The sequence below is a fragment of the Athene cunicularia genome (assembly GCF_003259725.1).
Source record: "Athene cunicularia isolate RWA chromosome 1 unlocalized genomic scaffold, athCun1 chr1_part1, whole genome shotgun sequence".
In the NCBI taxonomy this organism is placed as follows: Eukaryota; Metazoa; Chordata; class Aves; order Strigiformes; family Strigidae; genus Athene; species Athene cunicularia.
Window position 1 is genome coordinate 73,679,572 of NW_020799091.1, and position 20,111 is coordinate 73,699,682.

Below are 20,111 nucleotides of genomic sequence, written 5' to 3' on the forward strand. Positions count from 1 at the left end.
TCAGTTTCATATTATTCACATATTTTCAAAGTGTGTTCTCTATACCCGATAGCCTTTAATGAAAATGTGGAAAGACACCAGACCTAAATTGGATTCAGTTGACATGTCTTCCTAACTGACAACCAGTTACTCATGACTTCTCTTTAAATGTTTTGAAACCATCTGCTCTCCCACTTTGTAATAGACAATTCACATTTGCTTAATTTGGACATGAGAACGTCCCGTGTGACTACGTAAGAAATTCTGCTAAAGTATATACCATAACAGTTCTCTCTTCCTATACTCTGGACTAATTACTTCTGTGAGAAGGATTTGTTGCAGAAACTTCCAGAGCAGCTGCTTCTTATCACAGTATTATTCTACAGATGTTCTTAGATTGATTGTTTAGTAATGAATTAAACAAAGTACCTCTCTTGATACGAAGGTTTGGCTGGCTTATGTTTCCTCAACTACAGCTTCAGCATTTTTTCATTCTTCTCGCACCTCACTTGGCTTTCATGAGCTTTTGAAGTTAATCACTAAAACGTGTTAAGTGAACTGGCTAGTGTTTTAGGAATTTTATCAGATCTTGATGACATGCATACCCTGTTTAATTCCCCGTTTTTTGCTTTTCTGGCCTGTATTCCTACCTTCATCTTTGTTACTAGCTTTTAGTTGTGTTACAGATATGCTCACAGTAAAACTCTTTTTGTGAAGGCCAAAGAAAAAAAAAATGTACACACAACTCCAGTCATTTTCAATCTTCACAGTTGTAATGAGCCATTGTCTTGGTTCAGTTAGGATAGGGTTAAGTTTCCCCAGCAGAGAAGGGGGAAGGGATCTCCAGATGGGTTATTCATACCATGCTGACGTCAGGTCCGGGTGCAGGAGCACAGGAAGCTTTCCTTTGTGGCTTTGGTCATAGGAAGCACACGCGGAAGGCTGGCTGTATCCTTGCGGTATTTCTCTGTATATCTTTTGTCTTGTTTACTGCTATTACTGTTTATTGTTGTTATTACCGCTATCGTTGTTCAGATTCTTTTGTTACACTGTTGTAGTAAATTTCTTCTTATTTTAACCCGGGGTTTGTGCCCTACTTGTGTCCGAGGGTGGGGGAGGGACAACAGCAATGTGGTCTCTGGTCCTGGCAGGGCTTAAAACTACCACAGCCATCTTGTTACTCTTCAAAAAAAAAAAAAAAAAAGACATTAAGAAAATATTTTTTCTCAATTTTCAAAACAAAAAGCAAGAAATGGCAAGTTTTCCTTTCCATGGAAACTACCCAGAACCTGCTTTGAATGATTAAGTAAAATTTGTGAAACCTTCTCAAACTAAGAGCAAGCACTTTACTTCCCAGCATCTCTCAGAATCAGGAGTAAGTTCCATTGTCTTTGAATGTGTGGCTCCTGCTTGGTCTGAAAGATGAAGACTTCTGAAAAAAAAACAACTTAATGAAGTGTTGTGTCTTCGAAGTAATGTGAATTTGTCACTGATTTATTTAACACAATTTGCAGAAAATTACATGGGAATAAAGGAATGTTATGATTTAAATTCAGTGTCCTATGACAGCCTTCATTTGTTGGATGATTCAGCACATGGAGTGACATGCAGATTCAGGCCTAAGATGAGTTCTGCAACATACTTGTTTTCCCCATAAACTTCTTTACTTCTACAGAAGGAACTCAAAATGGATGTCCTGGACAACTGGTATCTCAGCAAAGGAAAAACATGACAGAGAGGACCTATGGCCAAACACTGCTTGAGTGCAAAAATCGTTCATATGGTATTTGTTAAGTTGTAGCTATACTTATTTTGGGAGTAAATTCTATTTTATAGGTCTCTCTTTGGGAGTATGTTTTCATAAAAGGGGTAAAGGCAAATATCATGGAAATTATAATACATTAAAAAAAAAAAAAGTTGGATTTTGACAGAATTTTGCAAGCATGCAAGTCTTGAATTAAGAAAAGGTCTTGAGCTAAATCTTTCATTCCTTCTGCCTCTAAAATTTCCATTGGCAGCAGTGGAAATTCTGGATTGATTAACAAAAAATTATCAGATGCTTTGTTTGATCCCAAGAGATCAAATGTTTGGTTTTTGATTCTATTTTCTTCCCTTAATGTAAAAAATTCTGCTTAATGCAAATACAGAGAAGTCATTCAGCATCCAAGAATACCTTAAATTCACGTGTTAACTGAAGACTAGACAGATAAATGAATAAAAGTACTTGACTCCTATTCCAGTGTTAAAATGTTGACTTCAGATTCTTTTAAAAGATATATTTTTATTTTAAAAAAGTATTACCATTTTCCAAGAACTAAGATAAAATTGAAAAAGTGCTAAAATTAAATAAAGGAACTAAAGATATATCTAATCTGTTACATGTTCAGAGACAATAGCCATATTAGAAAAGACCACATGAGCAATCAAGTTAAACATCTTGAATATTTGTTCCCTTCTTCATTAACTGCTCTCACAAGCAGCTACATCCCTGCCAGATATTTGGCATATGCTTCACCTTGAGCACTGATTTGCTGGTTTAGGGCCCAAGGGTTTAAACTTAAAAAAAACCCCCTAAGACATAATTAAATGCTATTAATTATGTCATTAACATAACTGCAACTTTAATAAATGCTTGCATGCAACTTTTAGCATACACCGAATTTTTTAAAAGTTTCATAAAATACTCTATCACATAAATTATTTCCCTTGTATCTTCATTGGTGTCTTTGTCATTTAATTCAACATCCATGTTCTAATCAAATACTTTTAAATTCAGGTAGCTCGGTTCTGTTTACCATGGTGATAAATACACATTTTGCAACAGCTTACAATTTTCCTAAACTCGATAAGTTTGTGGGGTGAGGAAACCTCTGTCTACATTTCTTACAAAATTCAAATATTAGAATAACACTTTACATTACTTTCTATTTTTTGATCAATAGAGGAAATAAAAGAAAGCTTTTATTCTCATCATATACTAAAACGTGAGCATAAGTTTTATGAACTATCAGAACTTTAAGAATTCAGGAATATCTCATAGAATATGTATGTTTTAAATGTGAATTAACATTTGCAAAATTCTGACTGAAGTAGTTTGTTGAAACATGGGCATATTCATGATCTTGTAGCAATTATTTCTATAGCATAATTGATAAATCTTATCAAAATTCTGTATTATCCAATAAACCATCCTTGGTTTATTCAAGTATTCAAATTGTATTCAAATTGTATTCAAATTGTGTTGTATTCAACAATAGTATTCAAATTGTAAATGTATCCTGAAATATACATAACAGAAGTGTTTAATGTTTATTAGGAAACACACTTAGAAAGATAAAGAGTGACTCCTGTTTTTGACTTAACTTCATATACCACTGTTTGGAGTTCCCTGTTTTCTCAAAACAAAATGAAAACCACAGTGAATATATTTTTTTGGAAAATATTTTTTATTATAAAATGTACAGTATATTGACCTTAATATTATAAAACACTGTAATGTATCAGAGTCTTGTAAAGACCAATAATTTATAAAATGAGACCAGGTTCATTGTTACTCTTTCTAGTCTCATAGTCTGATTTAAAAATATATATAAAATATATAATGCATGTTTTGACTGTAGTGTCCTTAGTAGCTGGAAAAGGTTTGTTCATATGTTAAGGTAATTAATGTCTGAACATATTTTTATTAAAATAGATCACTCTTATTTGCTAAGTTAGTCTTTGATTTTGAAGAGCTGATAGAAGAATGAACAGAAAGGTTAGTAATCATATTCTATAAGTCTAGATTATGCAAAAGCGCTGCAGGGTATAAAGAAAATTATGTTTTACTAAAGCACTTCTATCACTGCAGCTCATTTATTAACAGTTAATACTTCTTTGGTACTTTTAAGGTGCTTGTTAGAACAAGGAATACCTTTGGACTATTGACAAGAATAGAGTACTTCAGGTCTCAGATGCTATTGGATAGCACAAACCCCCCACATTACACTGTTTTAACAATTTAAAGACCTTTTCCAACGTGTTAGTCTCCTCATTTTCAGTATGTCTACTGCCTCCTTTTATTGCAGGGACTTACTACCATATTGAGTACAAAAGCAATGCCCTTTGCATGAAAATAGGACTAATTTCTTTTATTCTTCTGCCTTCAGCCTTCCTGGCTTTGTTGCAAGCAGTACTTTCCTTGTTGCACTCGCTTGGCAGTGACTTGGAACACTAGTATCCAGCCAAAAGGCATTTGTTTTAGTGTTAGAATATGTGTATGTAGGTTGTTTTTGAATCACTGCCTAGTATATTTTTAGCAGTGCATTTATAGAAGCCCGCATCCCTTTGAGTAGACTGCTGGATGACTAATGACCCCTGAGGGTGGAGAAATTTGTTTCCATACAGACGGGATTGAGCTCCTGTTGTCAGATGGGATTTGTCTGGAAGCTCCCATGTTATTTCTGCTTTAGGAATCCCAATGGCCATGCAGTTCAGTTTTACTGAATTTCCAGGCCGGGCATAAATGACGGGTGCTGGCTCACTGGTGATTCGGGGAGGATAGGCTATCACAATAACAGGCACATTCATAACAGAAGTGCCATACTCTGTGGACACCTTGCACAGGTAAGTGCCCCTATCAAACACAGAAGCCTCGCGCACTGTCAGTGAGCCATTCTCCTGCAGGGAAAAGCGACCTACAGCTTGGGGGGCATCCAAAACCATCCCATTGGGCAGAGTCCAGGAGATCTGTGCCCGCTGGTTTGGCTGAGTGATGCAATGGAGCTGCAGAGTTTCTCCGTTGATGATGCTCACCAGGTTGTTGTACTGGTTGCTGATTTCTGGCCTGAGTCCCACCTTCAGGAAGACTACTCGTTCCACATAACCTCCTGGGTTTCTGGCTGCACAGCGGTAAGTCCCAGCATCCCCAGCAGAGAGGCTGCTGATGTGTAAGATCCCATCCCTCTTGTGGTAAAATCTGTGCAGACGGCTGCTGCTTAGCACTTCAGTGCCATTGGGAAGGATCCAGCTTGTGCTGGGCTTTGGGTTCCCCTGGACTGAGCAGTTTAGATTGATGCTGTGCCCAGCAATAGCAGTGATCCTTTCACTGACAGGGTCTCTGAAGGAGGGTTTCTCCAAATGGTCTGTGATAAGGAGCTGCACAATCAGTCTCGCTTCCCCTCCTTCATTCCGTCCGATGCATATGAGCTGCACCGCATCTGTCTGCCTCACCCCTCTAATATCCAATGTACCATTGCGATGCACAGTAATCCTGTTCCCATAGTAGGGAGCCGGCAGGATTACTCCTTCTGGAAAAGCCCATAAGACCCGAGGAGCAGGGATGCCTTCAGCTTTGCAGTCAATAAGTTTCCGGCTGTCCCTGATGGCTGTCTCCCTCACAGATGTTATTGCACTGAGATGGCCATTGATTCTGGGAGGCTGAACATTAACGTGGATCCAGACAATTTTCCGATCTTCTCCAGCACTGTTCCGCACTACGCAAGTATAGTTACCACTGTCAGATCTTTGGGCCTTTTGGATAAGGAGGGTGCCATCCCTATATACCTGGTATTTGTCAGATATGGCAGGAATGGGCCTGTTGGTTGGGGAGAGCCAGATCACTTTGGGAGTGGGTTCTCCTTTGGCTTCACATGCTACCGTGACAACATCACCATAAGGTACATTAATAATGACGTATGTTTTGTTCCTGATAGTTGCAGGCTCAGCCACTACTTTGACCCGTACTTTCATCTCATCCTTCCCAATCTGGTTCTCAGCATAGCAGGTGTAGTCCCCTTCCTCTCTCAGTCCAACATCATTGAAATACAGGGTTCCATTATTGAAGACCACATATCGCTTCGTCCGGCTGCCGCTGTCGTCTGACTGCATGAAGGTATTGATCATGCTGCCATCTGGGAGACCCCAGGAGATCTCAGGATTTGGCAAACCTGTTGCTACACAGTCAACTTTCAGGTCCCCTCCATACTTGACCTTGTGGTTATTCTCATTCTTATGTTCTATTTTTGCTGGTTTCATCATCACATTCACTTTGAGGACCACGTAGTCATCCCCGATCTTATTGCGGGCCACACACAAATAATCTCCTGCATCTTTATCTGTAACTGAATGGACAACCAAAGTCCCGTTGCTGAATACTTTGATTCTAGTCTCCAAGCTACTGTAAGGGAAGAAAAAAGAACAGAACATGAGCTGCAAAATCATGTTTATTAACTATTGAGTGAAACCTGGGGAAAAAAAAACAAACAACTCAACAATACTGAAAAGAAAGGAGAGGAGCATTGTTAGATAATTAGATAGTCTGAAATGTCGAAGGTATTCACCACCAAAAGGAAAAAAATAATTCTACTCATTTGTAACCAAGCAACTCTGTTCCATTCAATCAATGGCTTTAACAGTGGTTTTGATCATTAAGCAACCACTAAATACCAAATGATAGTATTTTTGACTCTTCTGACTGCATATACAGTATTCTGTAACATTCAGATATGCCATCTCTAATATACTCCACACAAACCTACATGGGCCATAACTATCAAGTCTTGCGCTTGGGTCCTCAGCGAAAAACGAATCAAGATGAGCAACTTCCTCTTGCATCAGGTATAACATTTTAAACCTTTAGAACAATCATAAAGAAGCAAAATATTGCTAAGCTTTGCAATATGGAAAAAAAGATTTTCAATGTGCTAAAAAGCTATTTTTCTTTCCACTTCACTATGGGATTGGTGTATTGTGGTCAAAACTAATTTCCTCAGTAGCCCCAGTTTTCTCCCCAAAGATCTCCTGTATTTGAAAAACAGCTCACATGAGGGAAAATAAAATACCAATATTTTCCTGCTGTCACTATAAGGCATTAAAAGAATTCTGGATTTTGTGCTATCTACAGGCTACCTAAATATATTTTTTGTCAGTATGAAAAAAATGATGACTAAATTCAGCTATAAAGAAAGTTGTTGACAATTGTGCATTTTAGTTTCAGTCCCATCTGTCTATAGAGCTCAGAGTGAATAAAGAATAAATTATAAAGCAGAAATTGTGTTTTCAGCAGTCTTAGGACAGCTAGTGTAGGTTTGGAGAAGTGATATTTTACTCAATATTGTAAACATTGGAGAAGGTTTTGTTTTAGGCATTTATATGTAACTGGGTTTGCACAGGCCCTATTGCAAGGTAACGTTTATTTATACAACAATATTAAAAGGATCATACTTACTTAAATAATAATAACATGATTTCTTTGTCCCATATTTACTGGGTATAATGATTCGTACAACAGATAAAATTCAGTGATCCCATCTCTCCTGTGGAAAAGCAGGCACCTATGCAACCCTATGCAGACTAAGCACATTGGAACAAGCAGTACACAAGCTGTATGTCTTAACTTTTGCCATTAGACTTTTTACTACAAGTGGCTGTAAAAGACAAATAGTGGCAGCTTATCCTAAACACTTGAGGCTGATTTTTCAAGAGTACTATTGTTTTCAAGAAAATTTTGCTGTTATGACTTGGCTACCTTTTGATATAATTAAAAATTCTTCCTTAAAACTGGGGGCCTCATTCAAAACTCACAGCAGTCAAGAATAAAAATTGTCCAGATATGAATGGTCTTTTCTCTCAATTCATCTAAACTGTAATTTAGCTGTGACACCTCAAATAGTAATTTACCTGTGTAGGGAATCAATCATCCTTTTGGAAGGCAACCTCCATAATATCCGAGGCCAGGGGTCACCAGAAGCACTGCAGTCCAAATGCAGGATGCTGCCGTATGTTACATCTGTTCTCTGAGGAGAGCTCCCCGTGATCTTGGCATTAGATACATGCTTCTTCACATGGAGTTGTATTGTTCTCCTGGCAGCTCCCACCATGTTAGCAGCAATGCACTCATAGGTCCCACTGTCCTTGGGAGAGACGTTGCGAATATAAAGAGTTCCATTGGGAAAAACAAATAAATTCCCATTGACAAACTGAGAAGGTCGGATTTGTGTGCCATCAAAGACTACCCAGCGGATGCTGGGAGGTGGTGCTGCTTTGGCAGTGCAGTGGATGTTAATACTGCTACCAAGGGGCAAGGAAATGTTCTCTTGCTTATCCTGCTGGATGATGGGGGGTAAGGCTGCAATGTGCAGCCTCACTGCGATGCTGTCAGCTCCTGCAGCATTGCTTGCTACGCATTTGTAAACTCCTCGGTCTGAAAAAGTTGCTTGCTTGATAGACAAAGTTCGATTTTCATGGAGCATTATCCTGCTTTCTATGGTGGTGACTGACTGCAAAATCTTCCTATCTGGGAAAATCCATGAAATATGTGGGCTTGGAGTCCCACTAGCCTGACATTCCATTGCTATGGTCTCTCCAAAATAGACTGTGACATCTCTATAGCGGGAAAGTAGAATTTTGGGCTGGTGGGCTACAACTGTAAGCACAATGATAATTTTATCTGTGCCATGCAGGTTCTGAGCTGTACACAAATACTGTCCACGATCCTGAAGCTGAACATTTCGGATAAGGAGGGTACCATTTTTCCAGACTTCAAACCGTTGTAACTTGGTGTTGGCTGTCATTAGAGCTCCTAGGAAGGTGAGGGGAAAGAAAGAAATGGAAAGTCCAACAGTTGAAGACATACACTGTTGCATGGAAAATTTCAGATGGATCACATGACAACTACTGACATAGCTCAAATTAATCTTTGTTTCTACTGCAGAACTAACCATACTAGCTTGCAAGCATGTAGAGCATGGGAACTTTTAATGGCTTTATGGTTTAGGATTCCTCTTAAATCTTTATGTAATTTCTCTTTTCCTTTTTCTTAAGGAGATCGACACACACACACACACCACTATTTAAGGCAACAGTGTTAACAAACCCATACTCACAAGTGTTGTCATCAGAAATTCTAACTGCTGTGAACAAACAGAGCTGGCTGCTCTTCAAAAATAAACTCATTAAAGATAGAAGTTTTCTTTTACTACAAGAAATACTGCAAAGTTATTTTTATCTGTAATGATTATTGTAATTAGTCACATTTTATCTATAATGATTAAGACAGAAATTATTCTTCAATGTTTTGGACTATTTCTTCAATCATGTTGCATGTTGGGTTGCAATAACCAAATTATTTGTACCCTTAAAAAAAACATGTGAAAGAACACATTTTTCTCTGTCTTACCTGTAGAGACTTTTGTCCAAGTAATAAAAGGCTTGGGTTCCCCTACTGCATCACAAGGGATAAAAGCATCTGCTTCAGCAAGGATGGACATATGCTGAGATCCTTTTGTGATAATTTTAGGTCTTTCTCCATGTATCTTGAAATTAGTGGAAGACTGAATTACAGTTGAATTGTGTGGCATAATGCCTCCCACATAAGGCACAGATGGAACTTTTTGATTATGATGATGGACATTTTTAAAAGGATGGATTGTAGTGGATATCTGTGATTTTGTGCGCTGAAAGGCTGGAAGGGTAACCTTCAAAACTGCTGATGGTGATGTGGTGGCTGTGGCATGTGGCATTGGAGACACTGGAATAGCTGTAGCTTTCTGCACTGGAATCTTAGTAGGGGAGACATGTGCAACCTTCTCATTTGTGTCTTTTGGGACTAGTTGACTAGGCACCACTGGTTTAGGATGTGTACTTATGTGAGGGAATATCCTTGTTCTGTTGAAATGGAATGGCATTCTGGAACTGGGATAATAGAGGATCCCTTGACTTGGTAGTCTCCCTGCTGTGCCTCTGTTATCAGGAACATAGTTATTTCCAAAGAACCTTGAGTTAATATTGTATCTGTTTTGACCCTGATTACTGAACTTGCTTGCAGTGAATGGATTTGTTTTGTGAAATGGAGAGGCTTGTGTTGGGGTAGCTGTTTCTCTGTGAGAGGCAAAAGATTTTCTGTCCTGGATGGTATGTGCTGCATATGCTGTTATCTCTGGTTTGTTTGTGTAATGAGGAGGCTGGTGTGTTATAAAATAGTGAAATGAGCCTTGTGTTACAATATATGGAGGCTTCACCGTGCCTCTTACTGGACCATGCTTTGGAGGCACAATGGGCAGTCTTTGGTTTAGGCTTGGTATCATTCCAGCGGGTGGATGGGGAAGGTTTGGATTTAGCAGCAAACTGTTGTTTGACTTGCTACTATACAACTCTTTGAATTGCTCCTCTTTCAACTGTACACTAATCCTGTTTTGGCTAGAGGAAGGAGTATGGTGTACATTCCATTTTGAGCTTACTACCATTTTGTCACCATCTGCTACAACTTGTTTTACTTCTGGGAACCTTTCTTGATTGAAGACATTACTTTCCTCAGTGGTATAATGAAGAGAAGGATGTGAAGTCCTTGGAATGGAAGGGGGAGGAGTGGTAAGTTTTATAAATGGAATAAAGACAGTGGATGTATTTGGAAACTTTTCAGTTGTCTGCAAAGTGGGATCATGATGCAGTTCATGTGACATAGTTTTCTTTTTATCTGAGGAAGATGGCTTTGTCTCAGTCTGAGAAGCAACAGATTTCTGTGTTTCTCTAAGTGGAAAAGTCTGAGTTTCTGTCATGCTGAAGGAGGAGGACAAAGTAATCACCTCATGTTGCTGAGGTGGCTCAGTTATTGATGGTGTTTCTAAAGATACTGTGGGCTTCCATGACTCCTTTGAAACTGAGAGATCCTTAAAAACTTCCACTGTGCCAACAGGAATACTTAAGTCAGTCATAGTGGGATATATCAGCTGGAACATTCTAGTGGTTGTTTCATTAACCACAATTTCTGAGTCTAATAGGATAGGCTCTTCTTGAGATTCTGGTTTTGTAGATAGGATCAAGGTGTTCATCTGCTCAGGAGTAGTTGTGCTTGACTGTTCTGCCTTACTATCCATAGTTTTAGAATCTGCTTTAATGCCCTTCTCCTCAGATATATTGTCTAAGGTCTGGTATGTTGACACTTTGCTTTGCTCTGGTTTCAGAGGTATACTCGACTCTTTTGTGGGAAATGCATCATGTACAACATACGATGATAAAATTGTGATAGGTGCAGTCACTGGAAGTGCCAAGGTTTCGGGAGCAGTGGAGAGTGTCACATGTTCTGCTTCAGGTGGAGAAGCAGTAGGCCTAAAGAAGGAAGTTGTGATCACCTCCCTGATTTTGGTAATTTTCTCTAAGACAATCGGATCAGTAACTAATGAAGGAATAAATTCCATATGCTCCTCTTCCTTAGTCTGTATTTTGACATTGTTCTTAAGATCAGGACTTTTAGGAGTTGCAGAAGTTTCAGTCACAGCTTCAACTTCCGTTGTCTTTGGAAGGATGGGCATTGCCTTTGTGGTTAAAACAACACGGGGGAAAGGCTTTGTCCTTTGTCGGATTCTGTTTGGCCTCAATCTCCTTCTCCCATAAGGCCTTCTTCTAGCATGCTGAGTAACTAGTGAAGGCATGGTCTTTCTATAGGGAGTTATCGTTGTGGCCACAGCAGTCAGTCTACTGATGGAAGAAGCAGTTTTTATCCCCTCTGCTGTTTCATGAAGAGCATTAGTACTGTGCAAAAATAGTGTGGGATCTGGTTTTGGAGTAGCCAGGTTTCTATGTTCTCCCTGAAAACTCTCTGCATAACTGCTGGTTATGCTTTCTTGAGTCACTGTATTCCTGTTGGTCTCAGGTTCTTCCTTGCTCTGAACCCTGATTGGTGTGACAGCTGGAAAACTTGTACTTAAGTCTGCTGGTTTTGTCTGACCTATGGATACTTCTTTGTGCTGGTTTATCAACTCATTGCTCTTTTCTGTAACAAATGGAGAAATGGATGAAGAAATAGTAGTAGTGTCTACAGAATTGGTTGGGATGAACTCATCCAACTGAGAAGGTGTTAAAATTATGGTATCAATGTTCGTTGGGTCCACTTCATTTAACTTCACACTTGTCTCCAAGACGCTATGAAGATCCACAGTCTGAGATTCAGCTAGGACAGTAGCATCAAGTGGTAGCTCACCAAAAGCAGAATTTTCCTCTGATGTAGAAGATACAGTTCTATCTGTATTTTCCACTGTGAATGAACTGCTCTGAATCTTAGGAAAGTTTGTTCCAATTTGTCTGGTTAGAGGTGCTTCAGTGAGGGGGTGGTTATTTTCTTTAACTACAACTGAATCATCAGTCCCGATATCAAGATGCTGTTGGTCTTCGGGTGGCACAGCTGCAGAGACAGGAGTCAAATATGGACCTGATACAGCAATTTCTACAGAGTATATATTTGCAGGTGTTTCTAAAGCCCTGTGGTCTGAGGAGGGTTCAGTTTCTGACTCTGTTAAAATGGACTGGACTGAAAATGCTGTAGTATTGTGGGAAACAGTGACTGAGAATGGCTCATCTTCACCCATAGGTGATGCATCAGCAGAGGAATCTACCACATCAGCTGCTGTCTCTGAAGGTGGAGGGCTGTCTACTGGATGAGGGACTGGAGTAGTTTTCTGTATGACTGGTGGCAGTGCAGTTGTTAAAGAAATGGCTGTAGCTGTTGTTGGTCTAGGAATATTCTTCCCACGGACCTTTGCCAAAATGTCAGCCCATTGCTGTGGATTAATCTGCTTGCTGGCCACATTAATTCTCCTTCGAGATTCAAACACTCTCCGGCCTTCTGCAACATTGCTGTCTTGGCTTCTATCAGTACTTTTCCAGATTTTCATTTTCCTTCTGCCTTTCTTCCCCTTTTTAATTTGAGTCTCTGGCACCTGGTCACTTTTTTGTTTAAAGGCTATTTCCCAGTCTTTCAGATGGTTCCTTCTTCGTGGGAACTCCTCCATCGCTTCTGCCCCTGATCCCTCTCCATCATCTATGACTCGCCCTCTTGTTTTTGACAAACTTTTTGAGCCTGGGCGCTTTTTTATTTTTATCCTTTTAAATGACCTGTCAGACACCATTTTATTTATTGTGACCCTTACAACAAACTGATCTGATCCCTGCTGATTGACAGCCACACATCTGTAATGGCCACTATCACTGACATGGCTTTTTTGAATAAGCAAAGTACCATTGTCCAACATATATGCTTTTGAAGAGTTTGACAAATCATTAATTACCCGGCTGTTTGGAAGAATCCAGCTCAACTGTGGCTCTGGGATGGAAACTGCATTGCATGGCAAAACTATTGGATCCCCAACGCTTTTTTCAACTCTCACTACATCTGAATCAGCTACCTGAACAGCTAGAGGCTGCACTAGAACTCTGTAAGCCATCGTGTCCACATTATCACTCACTTGGGCAATGCAGTGGTACAAACCATCATCAGTGTAACTCACTTCTTTGATTATTAGCTGGCCACTACTGAGAATGGAAAACCTACTGTCTTTCTGATTAAATGGTGCCTGCAGTTTAGTCCCATCTGGAAAGAGCCACTGAACGGTGGGGCTCTCAGAAGCTTTCACATTGCAGCTCAGCTGACACTCCGACCCTTCCACCACACTCTGTGCTGTTCTTGTGTTCTGGTTTTGCTCTATCATTACCCAGCTTCTCTGCTGCCCAGTGTCTTTGGTACGAATTACCCGAGAAAACACAGTAAAAAAAGATAGCACCACTTTTTTCCCTGTACTCTGGCGCCTGTTTAATTGGATATTTATAAGAGGTTGCATCACCCAGGAAGGCTCAGCCAGTATTTGAGCTTTTACACCTGTGTAGTAAAGAGCATCATAATCTGAGCCTTGCCTGTACCGATAGCTTACTTTAGGCTCTTTGCTGAGCATAGCTTCCCTCTCTAATTTGACAGGGACTTCACTGTAATAAGCTATAAGCTTCCAGAGTTTTTCATAGTTTTCTCGATTCATTGGACATTCAAAATCCAGAGAAATTGTAGCATTTATATCAATCTCCCGAGCCTGGATTTGATTCCACTGAATTTTGGTAGAGCCTGTTGGCCTGTTGATTTCACAGTTCAGGTGGACGACATTGCCATGCTCATCAGTCATATTTAGAGAAATGTTCCACGGGGAGGACTGAAGCTCTTTCAGAGGGAATTCATAACTGTCACCATCTTCTTCATCTTGAGTGCTGTTATTCTGCCTTAGTGAGGACTGAATGACAGGTTTCCTACAGGAAATATCTTTCAAGTTTTGAATATCTTCTTTCTGCAGCTGTTTTGGGCTGTTGCACCTGGGACAGAGCTGTCCCCCTTCATAGGCTTTGTCCTTTTTGCATTTTAAAACATCTGCAGGAACATAAAAGAAAGGGGAAAAAAAAAAAAAAAAAAAGGGGGGGGGGAACAAAAGATAGGTAAACTGAACTCTGTTCTAGAGTTAGAGAACTCTCAAAATTGTGAAACGGACTGCATGAGGAACACATTATGGCACATGACACATAAGGCAAGGCTTTCAAAATGGCACCTCTTTATTTTCACAGTTGAATGGGTGCCTGATTCTTAAGCTGACCACAATTTCTTCTGACTTTAATGAGAGGACTGAATACTCCGTCCTTCTGAAAATTAGATTCACTGCCTCTGAATCAAATCCCTAGAAACTGAAGTGTTCAGAGCAACATTCTATAAGTCAGTAAAAATCTATGCTATGTCAAAGAGTCTGCATCTGTACAGTGACAGCTTATCCATCTAACTTGTGGCTCTAACGTGAAGAGGACCAGGTTATCTCAGCTTTCAAAAATGCAGCATTCACCTGAGACATTATGGACTTCCTCCTTAAGTAATCCATGAATCTTTTTATTTTTCTTTATTCATTAACAACACTATGGCAATGCACAAAACATGCTACTGTAGCTACCCAAATCTGCTGATTAGTTCCAGCACTTACAAGCTATTCATCATCAGCAAAAAAATATAGAGAAAGTGCCACTTCTTCCCTGACCTTGGAAATAACTGTAAACTCTGTAATGATAAAATAAAAGCTAAAACAGAGAAGAAGCATTAAAATAGGAAATGATAGCCTTGACTCTTCTCTTCTGTCAATGCCAGAATGACTTGTCTGCAAAACAGCAGTCATATATTTATTACATTGTTCTGCTCACTAGAATGTCAAATGTCACCGTACATATTTAGTTTGGAAACATGCTGTAAATAAAATGTATTCCAGTTATTCTAGGAATAAGTGTCATGCTGATCACTCCTGAGGAATGAGGGATCTTTGAATGAATGAATGAACAATATATGGGTGGGTTATAAGGCAAAATTCTAGGAGAAGGGGAAAAGAGTGGCAAAATTTCATACCATTTTTTAACTGAAAAATATATGCTTCTTGAGAAGTTCTTACAAATGGAATATTTAACTAAATCAGTCTGCCACTTGCAGATTTAAATATGATGTTTCAAAGATAAGGAAAGCATGCTTCAAAACAGAACTGGCCCACAATCAACTTGGCAGTGGCCACACTGGTCTGAAGAACTTTAATAGCTCTCTATCTGGACAGAATTCTCAAAGAAGTTAATGTTATAGTTATATAAAGATACAACATCTGTCATACATAAAAAATGTCATAGATAAATTATTTTCTCTTTCCAATATTCACTACTATTGTAGTGTATAAAGGGAATCTCATTGAATAAAAATGCTAACAAGGCGACACCACACAAAACGTTTCGCTAATATTTCATTGCTTTAACTTACATTGCAAATAAGTACACAATATGCATACTCACTGGATCAAGGAGAGTATATAAGAATATTAAAATGTAAGTTAGTGAAATATAATTCTAAACCTAGATGTCTCAAGTATCAGTTCAGGCAGGAACACTTCAATTACACATTCAAGTATCACCCTAACTCTAAACTATTGTCCTATAGCTAAGCACAAAAGTATTACGAATCACATGTACTAAATAGACAAGACCCACCATAATCCACCATACATGCTCCAAATTATTATATAAACCTTGTGACTCCAGTACTCATCTTCAGTTGCAATTAAATAACAGTTCCCTATTAATATTTTAGCAGGAGCTCTGGTGTAACACCAGTCCCTCTGGCCTACTATAGTAAGCAGCTACCTGAGATGGAGCATTGGTGAACTGAGATGCCCAAATGGAAAACTGCCATTCAAAAAACCCCCCTCATTTAGTGTATTCCTGATATAGAGGCATTATAATTTTTTAATTTTTTTTTTCCCTTCTGGTATTTTGCTTCTGCACATGCCCAGAAGTGTTCCAGCCAAAGCAATGCAGTACTTACCTCATATCCAAGCCTGAACAAAGATAGACAAGTTATTCTAGGAAAAAAAGTGGCAAGATTGAAGGTATTATCTGAAAACACTTCAAATAGATTTTCTCCATCATAAAAGGAAGTTGTCGATGAAGAAACACAGATAGACATGAAGGATGCATATTACATAACAGCCTTAACATTGATAGCACCAAAGTTAAAGGAGTCATTCAGGAATTTAGAAACCTGATTTCCATTCCTTCCTTACCCAAACAACTTCAAGTCCAATATCCCCATCTCACAAGAGAGCACATAGTTACTAGCTTTGTTGGCTGAGGACAATTACCTGCCCTTAGTCAAAGGTGTACCACTGTACAAAGGAACACACTTACAGGTTATAACGTATTTCCTCCTTTCAATTATAAACCTCACTATCACTTTTTCCATCTTGAATGTAACAGCTAATTCCTTTGTTGTTGAATACTGATTTTTAGCTAGTGACACACAACTGCTTCCCCTCTATACTGTTTTTTAAATACATGTATTTATTGAATGGTAATGGGACATATTAGTGCACATAGACATCATGCAAGTAATATTTCTCAGGAGATAACTAAACCATCCATATGCAGATAGGAACAAAAAAAATCTAACATTATGCATTGAAGAAGCATTGGTGTTTTTGCTCTTACCTCCAGAAACTTCATTCCATTCAAGGAACCACTTTAAACTGCAGTCACAGGCCCATGGATTCCCGTGAAGGTAAAGATTTTCCAGCAGTGGCATGCCTTGAAACATCCCTGCAGGTAAGGTCCTAAGAGCATTTTCAGATAGGTAGAGATGTCTTATTGTTGACAGTTTGAAATAATCAAGGACCATAAATGTTGAAAAGGTGTCAGGGTGAAGCTGCTGGAGTAAATTTCCCTCTAAGTGGACCAGTCTCAGAGAAGTTAATCCATTAAAAGCATTTGGATGAATAAATTCAATTCTGTTGTGGTCCACGTGCAGTCTCATTAAGCTTGAAAGTCCTTGGAGAGTTTGGCCAGTTATGACTTTCAATTTATTGTAACTAATTTTGAAAACCTAAAAAAAAAAAAAAAATAATCAAAGAGATTAATTTTGGTTTTTGATCTAAATCCAAACAGAATAGCAAGCAAGCAGAAGCTTTCCTCCCATGTTCAAATACCCTTTGCACCACTGAAAAATGATATGCTGGTCAAAGAGGGCGAATACAACTGAGTATTAGTTGACATTACCAAGTATGACATAGGCATAGTTAATAGAGCTCCAGTGTATCTGGGGGAAAATAGTACCCTAAGAAATCCTAAGAAAGGCACAACAAAAAAACCCACTTATTTTTGTCTTCTGTTATTCATGAACGTTAGAATTTATGAAATTTAGAAAGACTTGAGCATTACCTGTAGAGACACGAGGTCTTTCAAAGCACCATTAGGTATGTTCTGAATGTCATTTCCATGTATCATGAGCAATTCCAGTTTTGTAAGACCTGCAAATGAGTTTTCGTATACAGACTGTATACTGTTAAACCTGGAAAAAAAAAAAAATCACATGTGCAGTTACATTTTAAGCACTGACTGTCATGGACTGCAAATGTAAAATTAGTATAACATAACTTTCAGGAAAAATTGGAGGGATCTTAATGTATTGTCAAAGGGCCAGAAGTTACTGAAACATTTTTACAAGGCCAAATATACTTAGTTCATGTTTACATTAAGATTTCCTTTAACTCAATTTGTGGCACTTCAGCCATAATTCAGGAGTAAGAGCAATAAATAGGCGTTTAAGTTCTAATAGTTGTCAGTATGTTTTTCCATGCAGCTCGGTTTATAGAATGGTAATAAATTAATGGCCCACAGCCAACCAATGATGCTATGGAGCCTGGCAAACTAGACAGGCTGCAGTGTTGCCAAAACAGCATCTAACAATAAATGAATAAATATTTGGAGAGAGGACATTAAAAATGGAAATCTCCCAAACAGCATGAGAAGCAGGAACTCACATCCTGCTTCACTTACTGTTACAACATGTAATTGGCTACATCATCTAATTACCTAAGATCTAGGAACTGACCTTCCAATTATATAATTTGAGCCTAGAAACTCCTTTTAGAGAAGGAGTACAGAAAACCCACATTTTGAAAATAATTCAATTTCACTTTGGACAAATAAATCAGGTTTTATTTGCCAATATGGAAGTCTTAAGTTTGGCGGCCTAGCTCTACATTTAGGTTTTCCATATGTAGACATAAAATTAAATGCATGAGATAATCTGGGCATGCAGTCTCTAAATTAAGCATAGAATTTTAAATATTTTTCCTGATTTTAACACTTTCTAGAAAGGAAGGGAAGACACGGTGAGAAATTAAAATATTTTGAATATGTAGGAAATACTTTTAGATCCTCCCCATGTTTTCTATCTGAAGATTCTGGATTTGCTAAAAATTTAGACTACTGTTTTGATATTTTTAGTTCTACAACAGGTCTACTAGGTTTAGAGCAGTTATCCTATTAGAATTCCTTATTTCAACACTAGCCCTTCTAAAAGGTATGAATTTATCTAAATGAAAATTTTTCCTGAATTATTTCCAGTTAGGAAAATAATCTTCACTTCCTATATATATAGCACCTTAAAACAGAAATATGGCAAAAGCTCTCTTCCAAAATGAGAGTTGCAACAACAGATAGTTAAGACTGCTTCTTCCTGGGAAATGACACAACTCAGAAAATGTTATTTGTAGCCATGAAATGCAAACATAGGATAGGGCTTTTATGCTAGCTGTATCAAATAATATACTTTTGTTAGAAAACAGTCAAAGCACCTAAATAACTCAGAGGCCTACATCCAGTTTTCAAAAGCAATTTAGGGATAGAATTTGCCATAGAATTTTGATGTATGAGAAAGAGTTGATTGCAAATACTGTTGAATGTGGGGGGAGAGGAAGGCATTTATGACTAAAAAAATGACATGAATCTATAGATTGATGTAATACTGATTTACTGAGTACAAGGGCACTTTGAAAGTAAAATCAGGGTTTACATGGATAAAGTGCTGGTGGATGGAAATTTTAACTACAGAGAAGCAAAAAAAACAAAACAAGGCCCCTACTGTCAGTCACTGCACCATCAATTGTAGCTTACAGGCCTTGAGATGGTCAGGGTGAGTTCCTGCCAGGTGGTGAGGCAGCTCTGATATCAAGCAGAAGAGGACTGTGACTCTTGCACCATGCCATGTCACATAGTGGACCTACACAGCACTTCTGTGATTTGCAGCCTACCAACTGTCCCTGCCTTCATGTTTCACAATCTGACAGGTGGATGTGAGTGGGCAATAGCCTGGCAGAGGATCGTGAGTAGGAGCCCGAGCAATCTCTCCCCAAAACATTGGTATCTGCTTATATTGCACTAAATTTCCTTGAAAAACTCCCACCCCAAACTCCAAAGGCAACAGAATAACTTTGGTTTTACTGTATTACTTTAAGATATACTGTATCTCGTTGCTCTCCCAAATGCTGCCAGGCTACATTATAAAATTTTACTACTACTATATGTCTTTACATCAGGTACAAAACTCAGCATTTATCATCAGAAATGCCACAGAAGATTTATTTCAATATATATTTTTTATACACTATAAAGGATTACATGTCCTATTTGCCAGGAAGAACTGACACCGTGACATGAATTTTTATTTGAAAATAACAGCAACTTTCCTTTGAAACATGAGGGCTACACTAAAACTTTCTCCCTGCCAGTAATTGTAGTGTTTGAAATACAGTACTTGCAAGTAACCACCCATCTCTGCAATTCTACTTAAAAAGTACACGCAGCAACCCCGGCGCGCCACACGTGCGCGAAGCGTTCTGGGATGCCGCCCCAAGAACATAAAACTGTTTGCTGCGAACTGCCATACAAACCCGAAATTGATTCTTTCCACATGTTTCGAAATCCTTGGCGGCACGGCTGCTAGGGAGCGGAAGGTGCAGTGGACTTCGGTGGGGAGGTAGCCTGTCTCTTAT

General features: G+C 38.7%; 1 protein-coding gene across 1 annotated transcript; it reads right to left on the minus strand.

Moving 5' to 3' along the window:
* Positions 1–3,419: 3,419 nt before the first annotated feature.
* MXRA5 (matrix remodeling associated 5) lies at positions 3,420–20,094 on the minus strand. The gene is made up of 6 exons (XM_026853165.1): positions 20,010–20,094; positions 17,494–17,623; positions 16,768–17,158; positions 9,137–14,140; positions 7,639–8,539; positions 3,420–6,136 (listed from the first exon to the last, which is right to left on the minus strand). Exons 2-6 carry the CDS (start codon positions 17,557–17,559, stop codon positions 4,225–4,227), a joined length of 8,274 nt encoding a protein of 2,757 aa, XP_026708966.1. The 5' UTR covers positions 17,560–17,623; positions 20,010–20,094; the 3' UTR covers positions 3,420–4,224.
* Between the last annotated feature and the right edge of the window lie 17 nt (positions 20,095–20,111).